The sequence below is a fragment of the Phoxinus phoxinus genome (assembly GCF_949152265.1).
Source record: "Phoxinus phoxinus genome assembly, chromosome: 6".
Lineage (NCBI taxonomy): Eukaryota > Metazoa > Chordata > Actinopteri > Cypriniformes > Leuciscidae > Phoxinus > Phoxinus phoxinus.
The window spans coordinates 1,817,525-1,843,130 of NC_136881.1; the positions used below are offsets into that span (position 1 = coordinate 1,817,525).

Below are 25,606 nucleotides of genomic sequence, written 5' to 3' on the forward strand. Positions count from 1 at the left end.
GTACAGTGTGTGTCTGTCAGATACAGTGTGTGTACAGTGTGTGTCCGTCAGATACAGTGTGTATACAGTGTGTGTCTGTCAGATACAGTGTGTGTACAGTGTGTGTCCGTCAGATACAGTGTGTGTACAGTGTGTGTCCGTCAGCAGCTTCTGAACAGGATGTTGTTCTGTTGGGGAGAAACGAGTGGAAGCAGGAGGCGTGGCTGACACACACTCGACTGAACACCCATGATTATCTCCACACACACTCGACTGAACACCCGTGATTATCTCCACAACGCTGGACAAGACTCTGAGGAGGAGCGGTCATCTACCTGAGTCCTGCAATGATGAAATCATCAGAAATATGGCCTGTGCTAATGACTATAAACAGGAGGAGATCATGATCACTGTCACTTCCACTGAGCAGAGACTCCAATAACGGTGATTTACAGAGACAGGGAATTCTGAAACGCGTTCACGATGACAGAACATTATAGAGCTAGAACAGTCTCATTCATACTCATTAATATGCACACATGCATTTCATAATTTCACATACGTGAAACCAAATTCACGTGTGTGAAAAAAATATTCACAAAAAGCAAGTCACGTGCGCAAAATAATATTATATTTTCATAAAATGCATTTCACAAGTGCAAAACTAAATTAGCAGATATAAATGTGCGCAAACAATTTCGAAAGTTTAAAATTTACGAGTTTATCCTTGAATATGAAAGTGCAAATCGTCATTTGCGTGTGAATCGCCTTGGATTTGTATAAAACTTGTACATTTTAAACATTCAAAAGTTTTTGTGCACAGTTATATCTATGAATTGTTTCGCATTTGTGAAATGCATTTTATGAATATATAATTTTATTTCGCATTTTGTGAATATATTTTTTTGTTTTTTTGTGCACGTGATTTTGGTTTCATGCATGTGAAATTCTCTACGCATGAGTGCATCGTGTTTTTGTGTGAATTATTAATGATACTTATCTGGCTCCATAGAGCTTCAAGGTTTGTGTGTGTGTGTGTGTGTGTGTGTGTGTGTGTGTGTGTGTGTGTGTGTGTGTGTGTGTGTTCTTCACCTTATCTCCGTCTGCAAAGGTCTGTCCATCACTGGCTCTCCTCCAGGAGATCTCGGGCAACGGTTCTCCTTCAGCCGTACAGGAGATCATCGCAGCGTTTCCCTCCACAGCCGTCACGTTCCTCAGCTGAGTGATGTGAGGCTGGACTGAACACACACACACACACACACACACACACACACACACACACACACACACACACACACACACACACACACACACACACACACGCACACACACACACGCACACACGCACACGCACACGCACACACACACACACACACACACACACACACAGAAGGTTTCAGCGAACAGCAGACGTCTCTGCTCTCCCAGTTTATTTTCAGACTGTAATAGCTTTGAATTACATCCTAATTTGCACTAAACACAATGTTTAGAGTGACAGACGACATCACACTTACAGCCTTAAACTGATTCTCCTTCCCATTTAGAAAATAAAGAGAACAAAATAAGAATCATACATGAAGAAAATATTTTTTTTAGCATTGTGAAATTATTTTCAGCACAACTAAGCATGCAATAAATATATTGACAGTTTATTATATAAACTTTTTATGCTTAATTACATCTTCTTTTTTGTAGTTGGATAGAAACTAAATTCAGTAAAGAATTACTGTATTAATGCAAATCTCACATTAATCTTTGAATAATGACAATTAAAAAACACTGAACATAACAGATATTTGATGGCACAAATGTTCATAAAGTCGCACCCTCTAGCTACTGGAGTGCCTCAGGGCTCAGTGCTGGGACCGCTTCTCTTCTCCATCAACATGTCAACTCGGCTCTGTCAGCTCTGTTTTCCTATCACTGTAATGCTGACGACACACAACTCTACCTCTCATTCCAACCAGAGGATCTGACGGCTCGCATCTCAAACTGCCTGACAGACATTTACAGCCCGGGACACACCAAGCCGACGATTGGCCGTTGGGCAACGCTGGGCCGTTTTTGAGCATCGGCCGACGTTTTTTTTGGGGGCTGATTCAACATGTTGAATGCCTTGTCCACACTAATATGCTTTGGAATGAAAACGCATCTTTGTGTGTGACAGTGAGTGACAGTGAGTGTGTGTGTGCATGTGTGTGACAGTGAGTGTGTGTGTATGTGTGTGTGTGTGTGTGTGTGTCATAGAAAAGATGCTCTATGTGTCGTCCTCAGGTTTCCCCTAAACAGCGCTGGAGTCGAGGGCAAACATCCCCACAGTGAGTTTCATGTATAACAGCCGTTCCTGCACTGAAAATCACACACAGCGCCGCTGAATAAATCTGTGCTGGAATGAATGAAACGCAACAGAAACAGCTCTTCACACTGAGGGCCTTTGAACAACGTCTGCACAGATCAAGAGTTATTTGTAGCGGGAGACGCAGCCGAAACACCCAGAGGCTGAGGAGAGAGAGCGTGAGACACACACACACACACACACACACACACGCACACGCGCACACACACACACGCACACACACACACACGCACACACACACGCACACACGCACACGCACACACACACACTCTGATACACGCACACACACTCTCAGACACACACAAACGCACACACACACTCTCAGACACACACACTCTCAGACACACACACACACACACACACGTTTTCTCCTTATTTGACCCATAACAACGTAAATCTGGCCAATTTCTACTCAGTGTTTTTAGAGAGCACTTTCCATATGTTGTGAACTTGTGATGAATTATGTATTTTCCTCAGCACTCAATCTCTCTATTGCTCCGAAAAAGGAATATCTGTGAAACTCTGTGAACTGATGCTCTTCTCAATATGGGGGAGCCTACATATGACACACACGACATGCTGTAAACACACACTCACTCACACACTCTCACTCACTCACTCACTCACTCACTCACTCACACTCACTCACTCACTCACACACACACTCACTCGCTCACTCGCTCACTCGCTCGCTCGCACGCACGCACGCACGCACGCACGCACACACTCACACACTCACACACTCACTCACTCACTCACTCACTCACTCACACACACTCACACACACACACACACACACACACACACACACACACACACACACGCACACACACACACACACACACACACACACACACACACACACACACACACACACACACACACTCACACACTCACACACTCACACACACACACAAGGTCAGCAGAAAACACTAGTATTGCGTTTAAAGCTTCATGAACTCTTGACATTTGAGCTCCACGTCAACATACAAAAAAGGGCATCGAAACCCTTTCTTATCATCGTCATTGAATATATATATATATATATATATCCAATAAAAGAGCTAGAAATATAATTAAAAATAATCATATTTAAATATGAAAAATAAATGTTTAGGGTCTGAAAACTGACTATAGACAATAAATTATAAATAAACACTAATACACATCCAAACATGTTTACATTTATTTATCCAATTAAATATACTGATATATTTCATATAATATTATATTTATCAATTATAAACTAAATCATATAATTTAATATTTATAAACTGTATTGCAGATGGTGACAGATGGTCAATATTTCCTTTATCTATATTTTTATTTTCTCAATTATTGATGATCAGAGTGTTAACTAAATATTAAGAAATTAAAAATAAATATGTATAAATATTTTAATATTTATAACTGTATTAAAGAAATTCTGTCAACAGTTGGTCAATATTTCCTCAATCTATATATATTTTTTCTGAATTATTGATGATCAGTGTGTTCCCTAAATATTTAGAAATTAAAAATAAATATGTAGGCTATTAATATTTCAATATTAAAAAAGCTGTATTGCAGAATTTCTGTCGACAGATGATCAATATTTGCTTTATCTATATTATTGCTGATCGGATGGTTCCCTAAATATGAATTCTACACAAATCCCTCAGTTGTAATTAGGTTTAGAGATGCAAAGCAGTAATATTAATAGTTAGTTATTAATAGTAATATTACGGGTTCAGTTTAGTTTGTTTGTTTTCTCTCTCGTCTGTCTCCCTCGTGACTGAATGTCAAGCTCTACAAACGTTACAAACTCACAACTGTGTTTCCGCTCCACGTTTGGCACAACAAAACTCCCAGCCAATAAGAGCACATCAATATAAATGTGCTTTCCGGAGAACGAGCGTCTCCGGCTCTTGGATCTTGATGGAGGAGAATAAATCTCCATACATTTCCATGCAAAAGAACTGGAGGTCCAATCAAAACAATCAGTTTCTGAATATGCACAGGCGCTTCATGAAAAGATGAACTGAATCTGGGTCCTATAAGAGAACCTGCTGGAGTTCCTCCACGATAATTGAACAGTGTTTCATTTCTCGGGTTGAGATAGCGGCACGTTTCCTGCGCTGCCGGCCGCATGTTTGTGGCACATTGCTTCATTTTCTTCAAGAGAATTTGAGTGGAAAGCAACTAAATGGAAAAAGAAAAGAAGACTCTGCCACGAGTTAAGACAGTCACACTGAGCCTTGTCCACACTAATAAACGCACCTTTTTCTCTCCGTATTTCCTTCTGTTTGTTGATACTTTATTGATCCTTTCCATGGAAATTGCTTTGTCACGGCAGCTTCAACACACAAAGATACAGCACTACACATAACAATAGGGCTGTAGCGACACACCAAACCCACGATCCGGTTCGTATCGCGATTTTTGACCCACGATCAGATACAAACCTTGATTTTTTTTTTTTTTTTGCAATAAAGCATCTAAAAGCAGTCACAAAGAACCGGCAAAAGTAATGATTATGAATATGTCAAATATAGCAAGAAGATATTTTAATTGTTTATTAATTGTGTTTTCTGTGTCAGTGTCGGCTGCAAAGATGAAGTTGACGATGCTGACTCGCAATCTAGTGAACGCGCAGGAGAGAAATGCAAATTTCATACGGATTTCATAAGCAGAGAGCAGTCTGTTTTCTTTCAGTTTTAATTGTTCTATTTAAAAGTAGACATTTCAATATAGATATATTTTTCAGGAATGTGATGCAAGTGTAACCTTATTCAGCAGCCATATCACCCTGTAGCCCAAGACTGGTTTCCCACTGAAGCTAAGCGGGGCTGAGCCTGGTTAGTATACTTGGATGGGAGACCTCCTGAGAAAACCAGGTTGCTGCTGGAAGAGGTGTTAGTGAGGCCAGCAGGGGGCGCTCACCCAGTGGTCTGTGTGGGTCCTAACGCCCCAGTGTAGTGACGGGGACACTATACTGCCAAAAGAGCGCCGTCCTTTGGATGAGACGTTAAACCGAGGCCCTGACTCTCTGTGGTCATTAAAAATCCCAGGATGTCTTTCGAAAGAGAAGGGGTGTAACCCCGGCATCCTGGCCAAATTTGCCCAGTGGCCTCTGTCCATCATGGCCTCCTAATCATCCTCCTATATATACACTAATTGGCTTCATCACTGTCTCCTCTCCACCAGTAAGCTGGTGTGTGGTGGGCGTTCTGGCGCAATATGGCTGCCGTCGCATCATCCAGGTGGATGCTGCACATTGGTGGTGGTTGAGGAGATTCCCCCTTCTATGTAAAGCGCTTTGGGTGTCCAGAAAAGCGCTGTATAAATGTAATGAATTATTATTATTTTATTATTATACGCTGAGTTTTGGTTCATTTGTGAGACGAGCTCCAGTTCACGCGCCGGCGCCTCCGTGTCGTGATTATCTATTGTCTGCTATATTTACTTCTTATTTATTAAATCCAGGCAATTGTTTGCTGAAACATTGATTAAAATTAAGATACAATAATTACACGAAAATTCACTTTAATGTGAATGTGCCTTCTGCTTGAGGTCTCCGTGAAAGTTTTAAAGCATCTTTTAGTGCCGCTTCCAGAGCGGTCACGTCCGTAACGGATTGCCCAATTTTAAAGAATTTATACTAGTTTTGTGGTGTAGGTCTAAATATTTTATAATGTTAACTTCATATAATAGTAATTTAAAGATGTGGTAGCATTGGATCTGGACGGGAAGGATAATTCTGGGAGTTGGAAGGGGTGTGTCGCAATTCACACAGTGCGTTTTTTTGTTTTTGTGTTATTCACTTTCACACAGTTGCTAAGATATATTACTTTGCACACTCTTCATATCACAGTCCTGCAAAGATGACAGAAAATTTCATCGCATTTGCTGTCCTGCGGTAAAACATGAGCAGTTTTAGCGTTTTACACAAAACATATAATGGTGAGTGAGTGCGACCTGTGCGCATCAGTGAATAAAGCGATCTTTTGTTAAATAAAATTATCCCGTCAGAAGAATTGCGTGATAACTTTATTATTTATTTCTCCGTCTGTATCATCTCTGTGATCTTCTGTGAGGTTGTACGCATGGTAAGGTGAATTTAGCGTTTTGCTAGAGTTTCTCATCCACACTGAAACGTATGAAAACGCCAGAAAACGCGTGTGAACAGAGAGCGTTTTTAAACGAAAACGCCGTTCCAGATTAACGTTGACGTAGACGACCACACAACAAAAAACACTAATCAGTGAAGATTGAAGATGAATATTTCCTCACCGAACACTTTGAGGATCAGCTGACTCTCCGAGCTCCCGGCCTTGTTAGTGGCGCGACAGATGTACGGTCCTCCGTCCCCTTGACCGATGTTTTTAACGGTCAGCGTGCTTTTGCCCCCATCCATAGTGTTCAACAGATACTGCTCCGAACGCTCGATCAGGTGACCCTTCCTGAGGAGAGAAAACATTGTTGATGAGATGATTAACTGTAGATGAAATAACACCAGATATTAAAGAGGACCTTTAATGCCCTTTTACAAAGTCTTAATGATGTTTTTTCCTCTACTAGAACTTGAATGTTGATTATTCTCCTCATATTCTCTATTGTTGCGGCTCCTCTCTTCCCAGTCTGTCAGTAACGCTCTGTTTACTTCCTGTCTCTATGAAGCCCCTCCTTCTGAAAAGCACACTGTGCTCTGATTGGTCGGCTGGAGCAGTGTGTTGTGATTGGTCGAGTGCTTCGAATGTGTTTGGGAAATGTCCCGCCCCTTAATCGGCAGTTTAACACACTACTGACTAACTCAACCAGGCCCCGCCCCTTTATTCTGCGCATTAATTATTATAATGAGGAATATTGTGGCGTGTTCGTTCCCGGAAGAAACTCGAGACTACAATGGAGGCGTTTCAGGAGTTCAGAAACACTGACGCTCATATAGAGAAGAACTGGAGCTTTTTCATGTTAAACACAGATGATAAAAGCATAAAAGGTCCTCTTTATATTGATTTAACTGAATACAGTCTATAACATAACATTTCCTCACTTACATCCCATTTGAGTAGAAATGAATTTGTAGAAAGGTAATGTCCATGACTACATGACTGCATAAAAACTCTTTAGGAAAAAACAAACAACTTATATCGTAATGTGAGCAATTTAATATCATGTTAACAACACATATGTATTTGATTTTAGATCATTACTCCAGTCTTCAGTGTCACATGATCCATGATGATTTGATGCTCAAGAAACATTTATGATTATTATCAATGTTGAAAACAATTGCATATTTTTGTGGAAACCGTGATGCATATTATGTTTCAGGATTATTTGATGAATATAAAGTTCATAAGAACAACATTGAAATATAAATAATGTTATATTTTTTAATGCACTCTAGCTGAAAAAAATAATTAATAAAAACAAAAGTTCTCTAGTTACACTGTTTACATCTTTGTTTGCTAGTTTAATCCACAGAAAGTGCAGAGACAAAAGAAGTAACTATAGTAATGAAGATTCATGTAACGAACAATTCAATCTCAATAACAAGGACACAATTAAGGGAAGAGGATCCAGGGCGATCAGGCAAAACCAAGCGAACACGCAATTAGATTTAACAAGCTAACCGGAGCAGTCGGGAACACGAGTCTGGACTCGAACACAACCACAGCACCAGAATTACGCTTCTGTCAACATTTACAGAGTCATTATTCAGTGGAAACGAAAGAGAACATCTGCTAAACATCTCCTTTTGTGATTCACAGAAGAAAAAGCCATGCATCGAATCAGCAAAATGATGACAGAATGTTAATTTCTGGATTAAAATAGGACGAGGAACAGATGCAAACTATTAACAGCTGAAAATAATGATGATAATTATAACGGTGTGCTGACATTAACCTCACAAATCTATCTGAGTGTAAATGTTACATTTCCCGTCATTATTACTGATATGCTGAAGTGTATATTTATATGAAAATTATATTTTTTAATTTAATCTAATCATTTTATGTTTATTGCACTGAATTCTATAAAAGTGAATTAGAATATTACTCAATAATGCATATTCATCTAATTACCCATACGGAAATGTAATATATGACATATATGTCCCTATATCGCTAATGTCCATATATGCTAAATATAAGACAATATATTGCTATCACTTATATGCATATCTCTACATATATGTTGCTATAGGGTTTTAATAAATTTGCCATATTAAATGAGTGTATTGACATATATTAATATGATGTATATGATTATTATTTATATAATACTGTATGTTTTGACCATATATGTCACAGATATGTTTAATTTATATATGCCAAACTATTTACTATTTAACTATTTTTTTCAAGTCTACATATCCAAATTTAATTTCAATTTCTATCTAATTTTCGAATCTTTTATAAATAAAATGTATTATTTATTATTATTTTACCTCTTCTTGACCAGCTCATAAAAACAAAACAAATTCTACACAAATTCTATTTGAAAACTGATAATTATATACAGTATGTGACATGTATATAAAAAAAAATCAATTGTTCCATTTTCTAATAGGTTTTATATATGGGCATATATATTTTATATATGTGGATATATTTAATATATGTATATTTCATATGTGTACATATATTAGATTTCTGTATGGGTAATAATCAATTGAGACCTGGATCACGTGTCTTAAAAAGATGGCGATCATTCTGTCATCATTTAATAAATCCAATGTCGTTCCAAACCCGTTTCTGTCTTCCGGGGAACACAAACTATAATATACTATAATAAATAAATAAATAGAAATTTCAGAACAAACAGTTTTAGACCAAATTGACGTCCATTGTATGAACAAAAAACACAAAAAAATGTCTGTCCCACAAAAGAAAGAAAATCATACAAATATGCCTTTAAATATGACGCAGAACAAATGAATTAACAGCTAAAAATAATGATGATAATGAAGTAAAGCAGGTGTACTAACAATAACCTGGTCGAGCGTATAAAGCACACTTTCTGCTCTCGTATGTTTAAAATAAAGATTATTCTAGAACTGAATTTTCCCTAATGCTTATTAATCAAATTAATAATAGTTAACTGACACCTGCAGGATCATGTATCTCCTGTGTGTGCAACTGAACGGCATTTAAAAACCTCACATTAATATTCATTCGTGAATCTACACTTTTATAGCAGTGAACTTATATAACTCAAGAAGAAGTTTGAGTGAATTAAAGAGAACTTAAAACGGTAAAAATACCTCTGATCTGATGCACATTTACGAAACCATCGTGCCAATCCTTAATGGGTTTAAATCGGTGGAAACTGTAATTATGCTGCACTTTACGCTCGCAATATTCAGACCGACGGACCTGCAAACTTCTCTGCACCTTCTCATCACTTCCATGAGAAAAACAAATCAAACCTGAGAGAGAAAATCTCCAGAGACTATATGGAGAACTAATGGAGCCTGTTGTCCAGCTTCTCAGATGTTTATTAATAATAATAATATGTTTATTTTTATAGCACCTTTTAAGAACCTTAAAATAATTCAAACAGTTGACAGACAGAGAGACAAGCAATCTGCTTATTATATCAATCAAATCAGCAGAAAGCAGACGGAGAAGCAATAACTACAAATGCATCTCCTCTAGATATCCAGAAAGATCTCAACGATGTCTCAAACTGTGCTCCGATTTGCCAAAGTATTGAAATGTACAATACAACCTCTTCAAGCCCGCACAGGTCAGCGAGCAAACATGTTCAAAAGGCATGTTCAGTTTCTCCCTCACACAATGCAAAGATTTCCGAGAAAGCCCCGAGTGTGAGTGGTTCTGGCCCTCACCTCAGTTATCATGCAGAGCTTTGAACATCTGATCAAAGCACAGATCGCCTCTTCACTTCCGACGCCACAGACACGCTGACATTTGCATACAGAGAGATATATGAATCGAGGACACTGTGTCCTATATACTAGCAATGATGTCCAGCGCCCTCCTCACTCACTCGCTCACTCACTCACTCACTCACTCACTCACTCACTCACTCACTCACTCACTCACTCACTCACTCACTCACTCACTCACTCACTCACTCACTTACTCACTCACTCACTCACTCACTCACTCACTCACTCACTCACTCGCTCACTTACTCACTCACTCACTCAGTCACTCAGTCGCTCGCTCGCTCGCTCACTCACTCACTCACTCACTAACTCGCTCGCTCACTCACTCACTCACTCACTCACTCACTCACTCACTCACTCACTCACTCACTCACTCACTCACTCACTCACTCACTCAATCACTCAATCACTCACTCACACACACACTCACTCACTCACTCACACACTCACACACTCACTCACTCAAACACTCACTCACTCACTCGCTCACTTACTCACTCACTCACTCACTCAGTCACTCACTCGCTCGCTCGCTCACTCACTCACTCACTCACTCACTCACTCACTCACTCACTCACTCACTCACTCACTCACTCACTCAATCAATCAATCAATCACTCACTCACTCACTCACTCACTCGCTCACTTACTCACTCACTCACTCACTCAGTCACTCACTCGCTCGCTCGCTCACTCACTCACTCACTCACTAACTCGCTCGCTCACTCACTCACTCACTCACTCACTCACTCACTCACTCACTCACTCACTCAATCAATCAATCAATCACTCACTCACTCACTCACTCACTCGCTCACTTACTCACTCACTCACTCACTCAGTCACTCACTCGCTCGCTCGCTCACTCACTCACTCACTCACTCACTAACTCGCTCGCTCACTCACTCACTCACTCACACACTCACTCACTCACTCACTCACACACTCACTCACTCAAACACTCTCTCAATCAATCAATCAATCACTCACTCACTCACTCACTCACTCACTCAATCACTCAATCACTCACTCACACACACACTCACTCACACACTCACACAATCACTCACACACACACTCACTCAAACACTCACTCACTCACTCGCTCACTTACTCACTCACTCAGTCACTCACTCGCTCGCTCGCTCACTCACTCACTCACTCACTCACTCACTCACTCACTCACTCACTCACTCACTCACTCACTCACTCTCTCAATCAATCAATCACTCACTCACTCACACACTCACTCACTCACTCACTCACTCACTCTCTCAATCAATCAATCACTCAATCACTCACTCACTCACTCACTCACTCTCTCAATCAATCAATCACTCAATCACTCACTCACTCACTCACTCACTCACTCACTCACTCACTCACTCACTCACTCAATCACACACTCACACACTCACTCACTCACACACTCACTCACTCACTCACTCTCTCAATCAATCAATCACTCAATCACTCACTCACTCACTCACTCACTCACTCAATCACACACTTACACACTCACTCACTCACACACTCACTCACTCTCTCAATCAATCACTCAATCACTCACTCACTCACTCACTCACTCACTCACTCACTCACTCACTCACTCACTAACTCACTCACTCACTAACTCGCTCACTCACTCACTCACTCACTCACTCACTCACTCACTCACTCACTCTCTCACACACACACACACTCACACACACACTCACTCACTCCGTTTATTCATAACTTTTCTAGAACGTCAGCTAAAGTTGTGAGAATGTTTCCTGTCAGCTGGGCATTAACATTCAGAGTTTCTCTTGACAAACGTTACTGTTACCCACCAGTACCAGGTCACCTGAGGGTCGGGGGAGCCGGAGGAGATGCAGGTGAACGTCACGGACTCCTGGTAGTCCGCCGTGGCGTTGAAGGACTGCTGCGGCACGGACAGAACCGGAGGAACTGGAACGACACCAGACACACAGTTAATCACGCATGTTCAATACCGTTTCTGTTTCTCTCCGAGTGCTGGATGTCAGATGCTTGCATGTGTCATGTTTGGATTAGACTAACAATTACCCAACATATGTGTCTCCTGTCTGTAATTAATCCAAACAGCACCCTTCCGCTCTCTCTCTTGAATCCAGCACTGAAGAGACTTAAACTGCAGTTCATCGACTGGCCACTAGAGACCGGCTCCAAAAGAGTCAATCCCATGTTAAAATGCCCAACTTTACAACAGAAAAAATAACGTTTACAGCCTTGTGCAATGAGTGGTTTTGGTCTATATTGCTGATTATGCCCTTCATGACGACTGTGAGGGGGGTGAATGTTTTTAATAACTCATCCGTTTAACCCCTTATCCCCCTTTTTTTAATAGACATGACAATGCACATTCCAAACTTAAATGGTTGTAATTCAAGAATACTTTAGAATATAGATGTAAGATTTGTTTTAAGAAGACACTTGGCAGATTTTTGTAGAAGTGAAATAAATTAAGACAGTTAAACAGAAAAAAAGTTAGAAGTTTGAGTTTATGAAAATGTGCAACGTTAAAAATGTAATTATTCAAAATCTGGTGGTCTCTAAAACTGCAAAACAAAATCAATGAAAAAATCTAAACAAGTTGTGTTTCAAATTTTAGGTTGATATCTCAGAAAATGAGCGTTCAGTGAGATTTAGTTTGGGCGCAGTACCACACTTCTCCACTAGTGGACATTACTGCCCATATAAGGGCGCCTCCATTTCCATATGTTGTTTGAGTCTGAACCATTATTTTTACAATTTTCATACAATTTATGAAGTAGACATCCTATTCAGAAGTAGTGTTGGAAGTTTGGCAGATTTTTAAATGGATTCAACCTCTAAGAAACACAGAAGATCACGTATGTGCATTATAGCTCGCCGCCACATCACTAATGCTGAATCTATTAGTGTTTTAAATATGTAATGGCTGTGGACTGTGCTAATTAGGGCTGTAACGATTAATCGCGATTAATCGAAATCCAAAATAAAAGTTTGTGTTTACATAATAAATGTGTGTGTATTGTGTATAATTATTTTGTATATGTAAATACACATACATGCATGTATATATTTAATAAAAATGTGTTATTTATATATAAAATAGTTCTATTTATATGTAATATAAATCATATAAAAATATATATGCAGTATATAAATGCAAATATTTCTCAAATATATACATGCATGTGTGTGTATTTATATATACAAAATAATTATACACAATACTCACACATATATTATGTAAACACAAACTTTTATTTTGGATTTCGATTAATCGCGATTAATCGTTACAGCCCTAGTGCTAATATAAGGGGTTAAATTATATTAACCCTTAAAGTTCCGCATAATTAAGGGCGTGGCCACTTGAGTGACAGGTGGATTGCCGCTGATGTCACTACTAGCCGTTTGTCTGCTGTGTGTTAGCGTCACGTCACCTCAGCTAATCCGCCTCGCTACACATTTTCGTTTATCTGGGAGTGACGCGCGTCCAAGATGGCGACGGCCGGCTCCGCCCACTTTGGGCTTCAAAAATGCTCTTCAGAAACACTACTGCATATTTTTTACAGTCTATGAATTAAACAAATTTAACTATCAAGCCACGTCAGCCGTTTGTTTACATTCTCTCTTCAGTTTGATTCCCCTTAAATGTCCCACAGTAATGTCCTTATTTCAAAACATCCATGTCATGTCAGTCTGATGGGCTGAGTCGATCTGATACGAGGATTGAAGAGAATAAAGCAGACCTCAAACATGTTTCTGGCCGAGCACAATCATTATTCACCGCTCTGTGATTTGCTCCGTTAGAATTCGCCCGAGTTCAAAGAGGTTGAAATGACTAGTTTTTTAGCTAGCGTGATGTGTATCGGTGAAGGACATCTCGGTGACATTTCCTTTTAAAAGATCAAGCAGACGCGGAGAGAAGTTGCAGATGCGACCCCTGTCTGCGTTTAAATGGCTCCTCTGATGATGAAAGTCGGGGTTAAGGGCTCGGAAAGAGCACGCTAGCGCATGTCTGCATGCTAATCATCGGCGTAAACGCATTCCACATACACAACTGTACAGGATAATTAGAAGAAACAGAGACGCAACAAACAAGAAACCAGAACAAAGACAAAGCACTTGCTCAAGTATGTGAAGAATCCCTGCTAAAAACACAATCTTAAAATGTCACAACTGGTGCTTTACGCTGGTTACGAGCTCATGCTGGTCAACCAGTTTGACCTAGAGAAGTCTTGCTGGTTCAGCTAACACAATATATGTCAGATTGGATGAGGCAAGATGGTTGACTTGTTGTTCAACAACCGACTTAGAGCATTATTTTTAGGGCTTGTCACTGAGAAGAAGCATCTCTAAATTCTGACTGTAAATATGATGTGTATATATATATCCACACTGCAAAACATTTTATTTAAGAAAGTAAATCTAAATCTTAATTTAAGAAAATTGGTCTTCTTGTGAATTTTAGGTCATTTTGAGTTTTTTTTCAAGTGACAGATAAAGTGTTTTGTGCATGAATCTTAATTAAGAAAGGTCAAATATGATTGTTTTTGTTACACTGCTAAATTAATTCCTTTCTTTAATCAAGCAAGATGCACTTAAATCTAAGCAGTGTACTAAAATTATTAATTTATTGGGTTGTTTTAAGAATTTAATCTATTTTCAGGTTATTGTGCATCTTATTTTTTTTTTTTAAATAAGCTGTTTAGGGTTAAGGTTTAATATTCTGAAAATTAAAGGTTAAATATTCTAGTTTTAATGCAATCTTCACTAAAATGACTAATTATTAATCATTTTTGTCTAGTTTTAAAGGCGGGGTAAAATGCCCTTTTCACAAGATGTAAAATAAGTCTCTGATGTCCCCAGAGTGTGTGTGTGAAGTTTTAGCTCAAAATACCCCACAGATATTTTTATATATCATGTTAAAGTGTCACTTTTTGAGGGTGAGCAAAAACACACCGTTTTGTGTCTGTCTCTTTAAATGCAAATGAGCTGCTGCTCCCGGCACAGGGGGCGGAGCTTCAAGAGCTTGTGTGTGTTAGCAGCTGCGATTACCTCTCACACACACACACACACACACACACACACACACACACACACACACACACACACACACACACACACACACACACACACACACACACACACACACACACACACACACACACACACACACACACACACACACACTAAAATGACAGAAACTATTCTGTCTTTTATGTTAAAACGGAGTCAGACAAAGATGGAGAGACTTGAGAAGAAGTGACAACATGTAGAAGCAACAGGACGTCTCTGAATGGTTAGTTGATGAGTTTATGTCGCTGATGTGGAGTTAACTATCTTTAATTAGCATATTCTGTCATGATAATCTATAAATCGCTCGTATAGGAACTGTTGTGAGACGCACACAGAGGGACTTTCTATTGCATGTGAAAAGATGCTAAAGTTTGAGCCGACTCACAAATGTGCTCGACTACAGCAACTCTTCCTCTTCTCAACATGGACTAGTGTTCAGGGGGCGGGGCTTATGTAAATTCTAGGGTTGCTGATGTCACTAACCCGGGAGGAGTGTCGTGTAGTTCCTATCAGCCGTTTGTTGTAGTCCTTTTCTGTAAAAGCAAATATCTCCCTTTGCTCTGAGCTTTGAGCGTCGTAACTTTGCAGATGTTGTTTATGATCAAACATCAACATTACACACTAACTACAGTTAGAAAAGTCAAATCATACTTTACCACCCCTTTAAGATCCAATAACATTTAATAGTGATATTAATATATATTTATGCTATTTTCAAGAATTCTTGAAGTCAGTTTTGCTTACCCTATTGGTAGATTTGTTTTGCTTGATTTTAGTACACCTAGATTTAAGTGCATCTTGCTTGTTTCAAGAAGGGCATTTCGTGCAGTGCAATATTATAGTCTTCAACAAAACATATTGGTTTAATAACACAATCACCAATCATATTTCCCTCAAAGAGTCTTCAATCTTCCGCCCGAGCCTCAAACAGATGGTGTGCGCATATGCAAAATGGCCACGCTAATTCAATAAGGAAGGTCACAGCAGAAAGGGGCATTTCATTATAACAGCGGATGGGGTTTCAACACGGCGTCGCGATCCACTGCAGCTCAAGCCAAGGCTGGGAATAAATCTAGGGGACAATTCTGGATTCAATCTCTGTTCTTGGACACGAGACTCAGGCGTTGAGGCTTTCTAGTCAGCGTTTGCTAAGTGATTTAAGCAGCAGGTTGTTCTGTTTTCGTGGCAGACGGCGCTTGCCATGTCTTCGGGATAATAGGATGCGCCTCATTGAGCGAGCTTATTGGATCTTCCTGAGAGCTATAAGTGGTGATGCTAAATTGAACGCAATATGCTTTTCTTTTTTCTTCTTTGCATGCTATTACATCAGTTTAAAGAAGTATGAGTTGTGCAAATACTATTGTGTCCGTTCAGGCAGAGCTCGGCGCTATCAAATCCTGACGACGGCTCATTTCGCGGAACAAGGTAAACGAATGAGTTCAAAAGACAGGCGGTGTTTCGTGAAGCGCTCGCCGAGATAAGGTCGTCGTTTGCTTGTGACTCACAGAAGCTTGAAGAGTGTGTGTTAATTGAAACATTTAGTCTCAAATCTAGTCAGCAGAAAATTGAGTGTAAAAACGCTGAGGTGATGAACTATGTGTGGGTTTGTGATGTGAAACGCCCATTTTAGTTTGAATGTGAAAAGACCAGCATTACGGTCTTAACTGGTCTCTTCAGACTGGTTTACATAACCATCTTTACCAGCAAAAGCTGTAATCTAGCATGGCCTGATAAAGCTGGTTGACCAAGGAAGTCTTGCTAAGCTAGTTTATCAGTCTAAAAGGAACACGCCACCATTTAAAAAACAATAACAATGACCAAATATTTCATTTTCCATCTAACAATTCATAGATGTGTACATTTAGTACATGTAATGTTAACCAAGTAAACAATTTAATTTAGAAAGAAAAAAAAATTAATTGACCAATGTCATTTCACATTGTCATTTAATAAAACTTCCGATCTTTTAACACTACAAAAAAAGAGAGTGATTGTGTTAATGGACTTTCTTTATAATAGACGCTTATGAGGCAAGACATAACATAACTTGACATGACATGACATGACATGACATAACATAACATAACATAAAATTCACGTTACAATACACGTTTGACAAGTATATCAACAAAACTTAAACCTCATACGGTAGGGCTGTAAACGATTAATCGCGATTAATCGAATCCCAAATAAAAGTTTGTGTTTACATAATATATGTGTGTGTATTATGTATAATTATTTTGTATATATAAATACACACACATGCTTGTATATTTTTGAGAAATATTTACATGGTAACATGATAACTTAGCAGCACCCCGGTTCAAATTCAAGAGGTTAAGGCTATAACGATTAATTGTTCATTAACTTAAACAAAGATCGATTATGGGAATTTAAAGTCAATCCATAAAGTCAATACAGCTTTACTTGTTCTGAACCAAAAACAATCCCTTCAGATGGTCTTTAAAAGATCAGTTTACAGTCGGCGTCATGATGATCTCAACTTCATTGAATCTTTCCGAGCCTGCAGATTCTCCTGCGCCGACAGCCATTATTGCAGGAGCTCGTCTTAGAGAAGTAACCGGATGATTGAGTCGATATACAGCGTGACACTGACACACTCGTACAGCCGAGCGCTACACAGTTATTGAGCTGTGCAGATCTCAGTGAGGAAGTGCACGTGTGTGTGAACAACAGCTCTCACCGTTCACCAGCACCACGATGTCCCTGAAATCGATCTCTCCGCGGGCCTCCACGCGCGCCTCGCAGCGATACACACCCTCGTCAGCTTTGCTCACTCGCAGGATCTGCAGGTTGTTGGTGGGAAGGACTTGAAATCTGCCTTCAGGAAGAGAAAGAAACACAGACATCACAACTAATCACTGCATGTGTGTGAGTGTTATTCACAAACAGTCTGGATCTATACGGCACTCATTGCAGAGGTTTAATCGTACAAGTTACACTGTAAACCTGAATAAGTTGGCAGAACTCAATCAATTGCCTAAAATTTTTTAAGTTCTGAAATTCAAAGTTTAAGTAAGCAGAACTAGCAGATTTTTATTTTGTACTTAGATATTTCAAGTTAAGAACAATTCAAATGTATGAGTACACTAATTCATATTAAGCTTTCATGTAATCTCAATGTGAACACTTTTATTAACATTAACTTAGTTAGCTTTAACAAGCTAATCTGCTAACATACTAATTTGCTAACATATTAGCAATAGTGTGTTATACAGAAGCATTTACTGTATGAGCGCAATAATATAAATATTTTATTTGATCTCAAATTAAGATCATGCTCCGCTCGTCATCATGATGGTAACTATCTTAAAACCAACATTAACATAAATTCTTGAAAATTAGCATAACAAAACATTAATCACTACTAAATCTCCTACTTAACATTAATCTTACACTTAATTTTAGCATTTACTCTCACTTTCGAGTGCCATCGGCAAAGCATGCTGGGAAATAGACATCCAGCCGTTTCAGTGAAACTTAAGTTTGTCTAAATTAAAATAAATAATTTCATAAAACTCAAAACAATGAAGCAGTTCAGTTTACTTAACATATATCAGTTCTGTGAACTTGAAAGAAAAAGAAAGTGCTAAATACTCATAAAAGTTAATTTGACTGAACTAATTAGTTTAATTTAAGTTTGTCCAGCTCAATCCAATGAAGTATTTTGAGCGTTCGGGTTTACAATGACAAGGTTCAAACACTGGTGTCCGCAGAATAATATTGGGTTCATGGACAAATGGAAGTTTTTGGGGCGGACATGACCTGTTAAAAGGAGATGGTGCCGCTCTTCTCTAGTAATATGGAACATATTAAGCCCTATCCGCACAGGATAAGTATTACCTGGTGACCTGTAGTCATTTGTAATAATTGTGGAGGTCATCTGTGATGTGATTGGACACAGTGTTTTCATGGAGCCTTAAGATTCATCACAAACTTAAAGTCTCTCACTGTTTGCTGTATTCTCGGGGCGAGTGGCTCTCTCTCTCCATTCGGCGTTGGATGCACTGGCATCTTTTTATTTATAAAGTGTGTGTGGTCGGTTCAGTGAAAAGAGGAGTGTGTTCCGGCGCAAACGTTCCCTGGTGATATTGGTAATGGTATAATGCCCTTTTCACAAGATGTAAAATAAGTCTCTGATGTCCCCAGAGTGTGTGTGTGAAGTTTCAGCTCAAAATACCCCACAGATATTTTAATATCGCATGTTAAAATTGTCACTTTTTGAGGGTGAGCAAAAACACACCGTTTTGTGTCTGTCTCTTTAAATGCAAATGAGCTGCTGCTCCCGGCACAGGGGGCGGAGCTTCAAGAGCTCAAGTGTGTTAGCAGCTGCATTTAGCTCACACACACACACACACACGCACGCACGCACGCACACACACACACACACACACACACACACACACACACACACACACACACACACACACACACACACACACACACACACACACACACACACTAAAATGACAGAAACTGTTCTGCCTTTAATGTTAAAACGGAGTCAGACAAAGATGGAGACACTCAAGAAGAAGTGACAACATGTAGAAGCAACAGGACGTCTCTGAATGGTTAGTTGATGAGTTTATGTCGCTGATGTGGAGTTAACTATCTTTAATTAGCATATTCTGGCATGATAATCTATAAACCGCTCGTATAGGAACTGTTGTGAGATGCACACAGAGTGACTTTCTACTGCATGTGAAAAGATGCTAAAGTTTGAGCTGACTCACAAATGTGCTCGACTACAGCAACTCTTCCTCTTCTCAACATGGACTGTGTTCTCGGGGGCGGGGCTTATTTACATTTTAGGGTTAGTGATGTCACTAACGGGAGGAATGTCGTGTAGTTCCAGCCGTGTGTTGTAGTTCTTTTCTTTAAAAGCAAATATCTTCCTTTGCTTTGAACTTTGAGCGTTGTAACTTTGCAGATGTTGTTTATGATCAAACACAACATTACACACTAACTACAGTTAGAAAACACAACATTACACACTAACTACAGTTAGAAAACACAACATTACACACTAACTACAGCTAGAAAACACAACATTACACACTAACTACAGCTAGAAAAGTCAAATCATAATCAACCCCTTTAAGGATAAAAATGTAATTGATGTTCAACAAATAAAAAACAGATATAATACAGATACACAAATGATAAAGCTGAATATTCAATCCCTTTCTTCAAAAGCACTTATTGTTATTGATATGATTACAGATCATAAGCTAGATGTTCTGACAGAAACCCGGCTAAAACCAGATGATTATATTACTTTAAATGAATCCACACCCCAAGATTATTGTTATAAATGAAATGAACCATGACTGAATTTACTTAATCTGGACTATGACACTATTTTATTCTAGATCTGAAGAAACAAACTTTGTTGCATTATTTTCCTGTTATCTCTGTAAAGCTGCTTTGAAACAATATTGTAAAAAGCGCAATAGAAATAAAGGTGATTTGACTAATCTTTGAGCAACAGTAATAGTGATCCTGATACTCACGTTAGCAAATTGCACTAAAACATAAATAAATAAAAAATTGTCTCTGTGCCAAAGAATCCCTCAGACTTTACAGTATTGGATTTTTTGGATTGATCACTAAACTAAAAAGCAGACATAGGGTTTGTAAGAGAAATCATTCTGTTATGTTTAAAGCCTTTGACAGCAATATAGTCCTCTGTGCGGCGAAAGGAAAAAAGCAGAGGATTTAATCAACAGACTTCTTTTTCATCTGAGCACAATAATAGGAAAATATTATCATCAATCCTCAAAACTACTTCTGCTTCCATTTCAAGGACATTTGCTAAATGAAACACCTTCAGGATCACAGCCATCCCTCGCTGATAAACACACACCTTTTCTCTTCTCATCCAGGAGAGACATTTATAACCGGCTCCCTAATTAGAATAAAAATAATCAAATCTCCATCTTTTAATCTTCCAGGCTGGAAAAGTGCAGATAGCTCGTCAACGTTCTGCCGTTGAATTACAATTAAGGGTTTGACACCTCAAATGTAGATAGAAGTTTTCTGCAGAGAACTTTCCTGAATAGCATTTCAAACCCAACAAACACCTTTGCGTAAAATGTTTAGATAGCAAAGTGTGTTTGTGGATCTTTCTGTACAATAAATTACTCCGTTCTCTTTATTTGTACGTCACTTTGGGTAAAAGCGTCTGCTAACTGATTAAACATAAATTACACTTGACATATATTCTTATTCAAATTCTGTCAAATCAATTAATTGTATATAACATAAAAATGTGTAAATATATATGTGTGTGTCTATTTAAGTACAGTGTGGGTGTGTGTGTGTCTGTGTGTGTGTGTGTATGTGTATATATATATATATATATATATATATATATACACACACACATATATATTACAGACACATATTATATATTTACAAACTTGTATGTTCGATGTAATTAATGGCAATGAATCAAATCGATTAATTGTGATTAATCACATCTAACACAAGTTTGTAAATATATGTGTGTGTGTGTGTGTATTTATGTACAGAGTACACACACACGCACGCACGCACGCACGCACGCACGCACGCACGCACAATATATATTTACAAACTTTTATGTTAGATATGATTAATCAAATAGAGTAATCACAATTAATTGCATCTAACATAAAAGTTTGTATATATATAATGTGTGTCTGTGTGCATGCGTGCGTGCGTGCGTGCGTGCGTACACTGTACATAAATACACACACATATATTTACAAGATGTGATTAATCGCAATTAATCAATTTGATTCGCACACAAACACACACACACACACACACACACACACACACACACACACACACACACACACACACACACACACACACACACACACACACACACACACACACACACACACACACACACACACACACACACACACACACACACACACACACACACACACACACACACACACACACACACACACGTGTATGTATATGTGTAAACTGTCCACATATATATTATATATTATATTTACAATAAGAAGTTGTACATTTTATTTTTAGGTCTATGCTCCAAAAGAGATTAACAGGTAATAAGAGAATCATAACTATTACATAAATACAATTTAGCGCCATAAAATTCCCTAAAAATTCAAAATATGAAATAAAAAAAGATTTCATTGAAATAAAAATGCCAGCGGGTTACAGGAAGATCTTACTGTTGGGCTGGGACGTGATTTCTCTGTTCTTGTAGAACCAGGACACGGCCGGCACCGGTGAACTGATGACATCACAGATGACCTCGGCGACCTCGGCCTGACGAAACTCCTGCGGCGTCTTCACCTCGCGAAACGTCAACTTCTCTGTGGACACACAAACACAACAACATATATAACAACATATATATAACAGCAATCTCACACGTGCCTCAACAAATCAGGAGAACAAATCCTGCAAATTAAAAAGTCTTGATTTTGTCGTCTGCCGCTTTAAATGCTCGAGCTCTTGATGGATTCTGATTGGCTATTGGCAGTTTTAATCATTCATCAGCAGGACATTTTCTTTCCTGAAAGTGATTCCTTTTGGCAGAGGTCGCGAGCATGTTTAAACTAAAGGATTTATACTATATATATATTATACTTTTATTAATTTGATTCGCTACTCCACATATGAAGAACATGTTCATGCCAGTTAGTTACTGACCGGATTCACACTAATAAACACATAGCCGGAGCGGATTGATATTGTCTTGTTCTGGAGTGAGGTTTACGTGAGGTAATGGCTCTCAATTAGAGTGAGCTGCAGTTCCACTTTCCACCACAGATTTACATGGGAGAACTGTGGGGCGCTGTTGAGCTGAGGAGCATCATTATAACATTAAAGCATTAGTTCACTTTAAAAAAATTTTTTTCCTGATCATTTACTCTCCACATGTCATCCAAGATGTCCACGTCTTTCTTTCTTTCAGTCGAAAAGAAATGAAGGTTTTTGAGGAAAACATTCCAGGATTTTTCTGCATATAATGGACTTCAATGGCATCCGACGGGTCGAAGGTCCAAATGTGAGTCTCAATGCAGCTTCAAAGTCTCGATGCTATCCCAGCCGAGGAATAAGAGTCTTATATAGCGAAACAATCAGTAATTTTCTAAAAAATAAATATATATATATACTTTTTAACCACAAATGCGTGTCTTGTACCGTCTCTGAGATGCGGCACGCATTACATCATCACGTTGGAAAGGTCACGCGTGACGTCGTCGGAAGAACCGACCCTACAAGTGTGGAGTAGGAGGACCGTTCAAAGTTATTATATGTTGAATGACACATATTTATATGTATTTGTGTCAGTTTATTGTTTAAAATGGTCCTTACGTGTGCATATCCTGCATGTTTAACGACGTCACGCGTGACCTTTCCAACGTGATGATGTAATGCGTGGCGCATCTCAGAGACGGTACAAGACACGCATTTGTGGTTAAAAATATATTATTTGTATTTATTTTTTAGATAATGACCGATCGTTTCGCTAGATCCATACGGAAATGTAATATATGACATATATGTCCCTATATCGCTAGTGACGCCGTCATATATGCTAAATATAAGACAATATATTGCTATCACATATATACATATCTCTACATATATGTTGATATAGGTTTTTAACATATATAAATTTGCCATATTAAATGATTGACATATATTAATATGATGTATATGATTATTATTTATATACTACTGTATGTTTGACCATATATGTCACCGATATGTTTAATTTATATATGCCAAACTATTTACTATTTAACTATTTATTTCAAGTCTACAGATCAATATCCACATTTCATTTCAATTTCTATCTAATTTTCGAATATTTTATGAATAAAATGTATTTATTATTATTTTACTTCTTGACCAGCTCATAAAAACAAAACAAATTCTACACAAATTCTATTTAACAACTGATAATTATAGATGTGACATGTATATCAAAAAACACTATTATACATACATAAAATATATGGGCTGGTTTTATATGTCAATTGGTCCATTTTCTAATAGGTTTTATATATGGGCATATATATTTTGTATATGTGAATATATTTAATATATGAATATTTCATATGTGTACATATATTACACATTTCCATATGGGATGAGACTCTTATTCCTCGACTGGGATCGTGTCGAGACTTTGAAGCTGCACTAAAACTCACATCTGGATCTTCAAACCTTTGGTTGCCATTGAAGTCCATTATATGAAGAAAAATCCTGGAATGTTTTCCTCAAAAACCTTCATTTCTTTTCGACTGAAGAAAGAAAGACATGAACATCTTGGATGACATGGGGGAGAGTAAATCATCAGGACATTTTTATTTGAAAGTGAACTAATCCTTTAAATCCTTTAAAGGACTTTACAACTAAAAGTAGTCTAGAAAATCAGAAAAATATTTGATGCATACGTTCACAGACAAGCCGCGGTCGGCGATCACATTCATTCTCTCAGTTATTCCTAAAGTTTGCTTGTGAACGGACAGCATCTCTCTCGCTGTAGGCTAAAATCATTTTTCTATTCTGAATCTCGTAATTTGTCTTGCGCTGTGAGGTCAGGGCAGAGCGCACTGGGCCTTGTTTCTACACAGCCACTATTACTCTGATTTTCCCAGCGTTTAGCCTCATTGACCCACTGAAAACACGGAAGATCTGGCTTCATTTCAGCGCGAGGACACAGTGGAGAATACCATCCAAACAGACTGAACTGAAGGTCATCTGACACAAAACACTCAATCTTTTCACTTCTGAGAAGCCGAACGCGTCTTATTGATGAAAGCAGATTTAGTCAAAAACAAGATGTGTTGAGAGTGATTTGCTTTTTATCTTCTGTGTTTTTGTGTGTATCGACCTTCATAATGTACCAGCTCAGCCTGAATGACAGCAACACTGAGTGAGTTTGTGAAGTAAAGTCCAGTAACGTTAATAATGTTTGTTTAAAGTTATCTAGTGATCTCATGAATAATGTTCTTCGTTGAGCATTTTTTTTAAATGATTTAGTTGGACATTTGTCAAAAAAATGTTTTAAATGTAACTAACCGTTTCAGATCGTTCAGAGAACATTCATAAGTAATGATCCAATGTTTGAAGAACGATAAAATGAAATGTTTACTTAAAGTTTGCATAGTCCTCCTAATAAAAAAAAAAACGTTTTGGGGGCGTTTTGAGTTTTTTTAGAGAATATTTAGAAATAATGCTTTTACAACTTAATGGGAACATTAGCAAAACATTCATAG

The 25,606-nt window shown here is 38.3% G+C and overlaps 1 protein-coding gene across 1 annotated transcript in view; it reads right to left on the bottom strand.

The window, feature by feature from the left end:
- The window catches only part of LOC307000115 (neural cell adhesion molecule 2), a gene marked incomplete at its 5' end in the record, with an annotated part of 272,591 nt that overhangs the window by 37,836 nt on the left and 209,149 nt on the right, over positions 1-25,606 (bottom strand). The window contains 5 exons of the mRNA XM_079615404.1: positions 1,072-1,217; positions 6,608-6,777; positions 12,065-12,182; positions 18,025-18,162; positions 22,541-22,684. Coding sequence (XP_079471530.1) covers positions 1,072-1,217; positions 6,608-6,777; positions 12,065-12,182; positions 18,025-18,162; positions 22,541-22,684 — 716 coding nt within the window. The remainder of the gene's footprint in view (positions 1-1,071; positions 1,218-6,607; positions 6,778-12,064; positions 12,183-18,024; positions 18,163-22,540; positions 22,685-25,606) is intronic.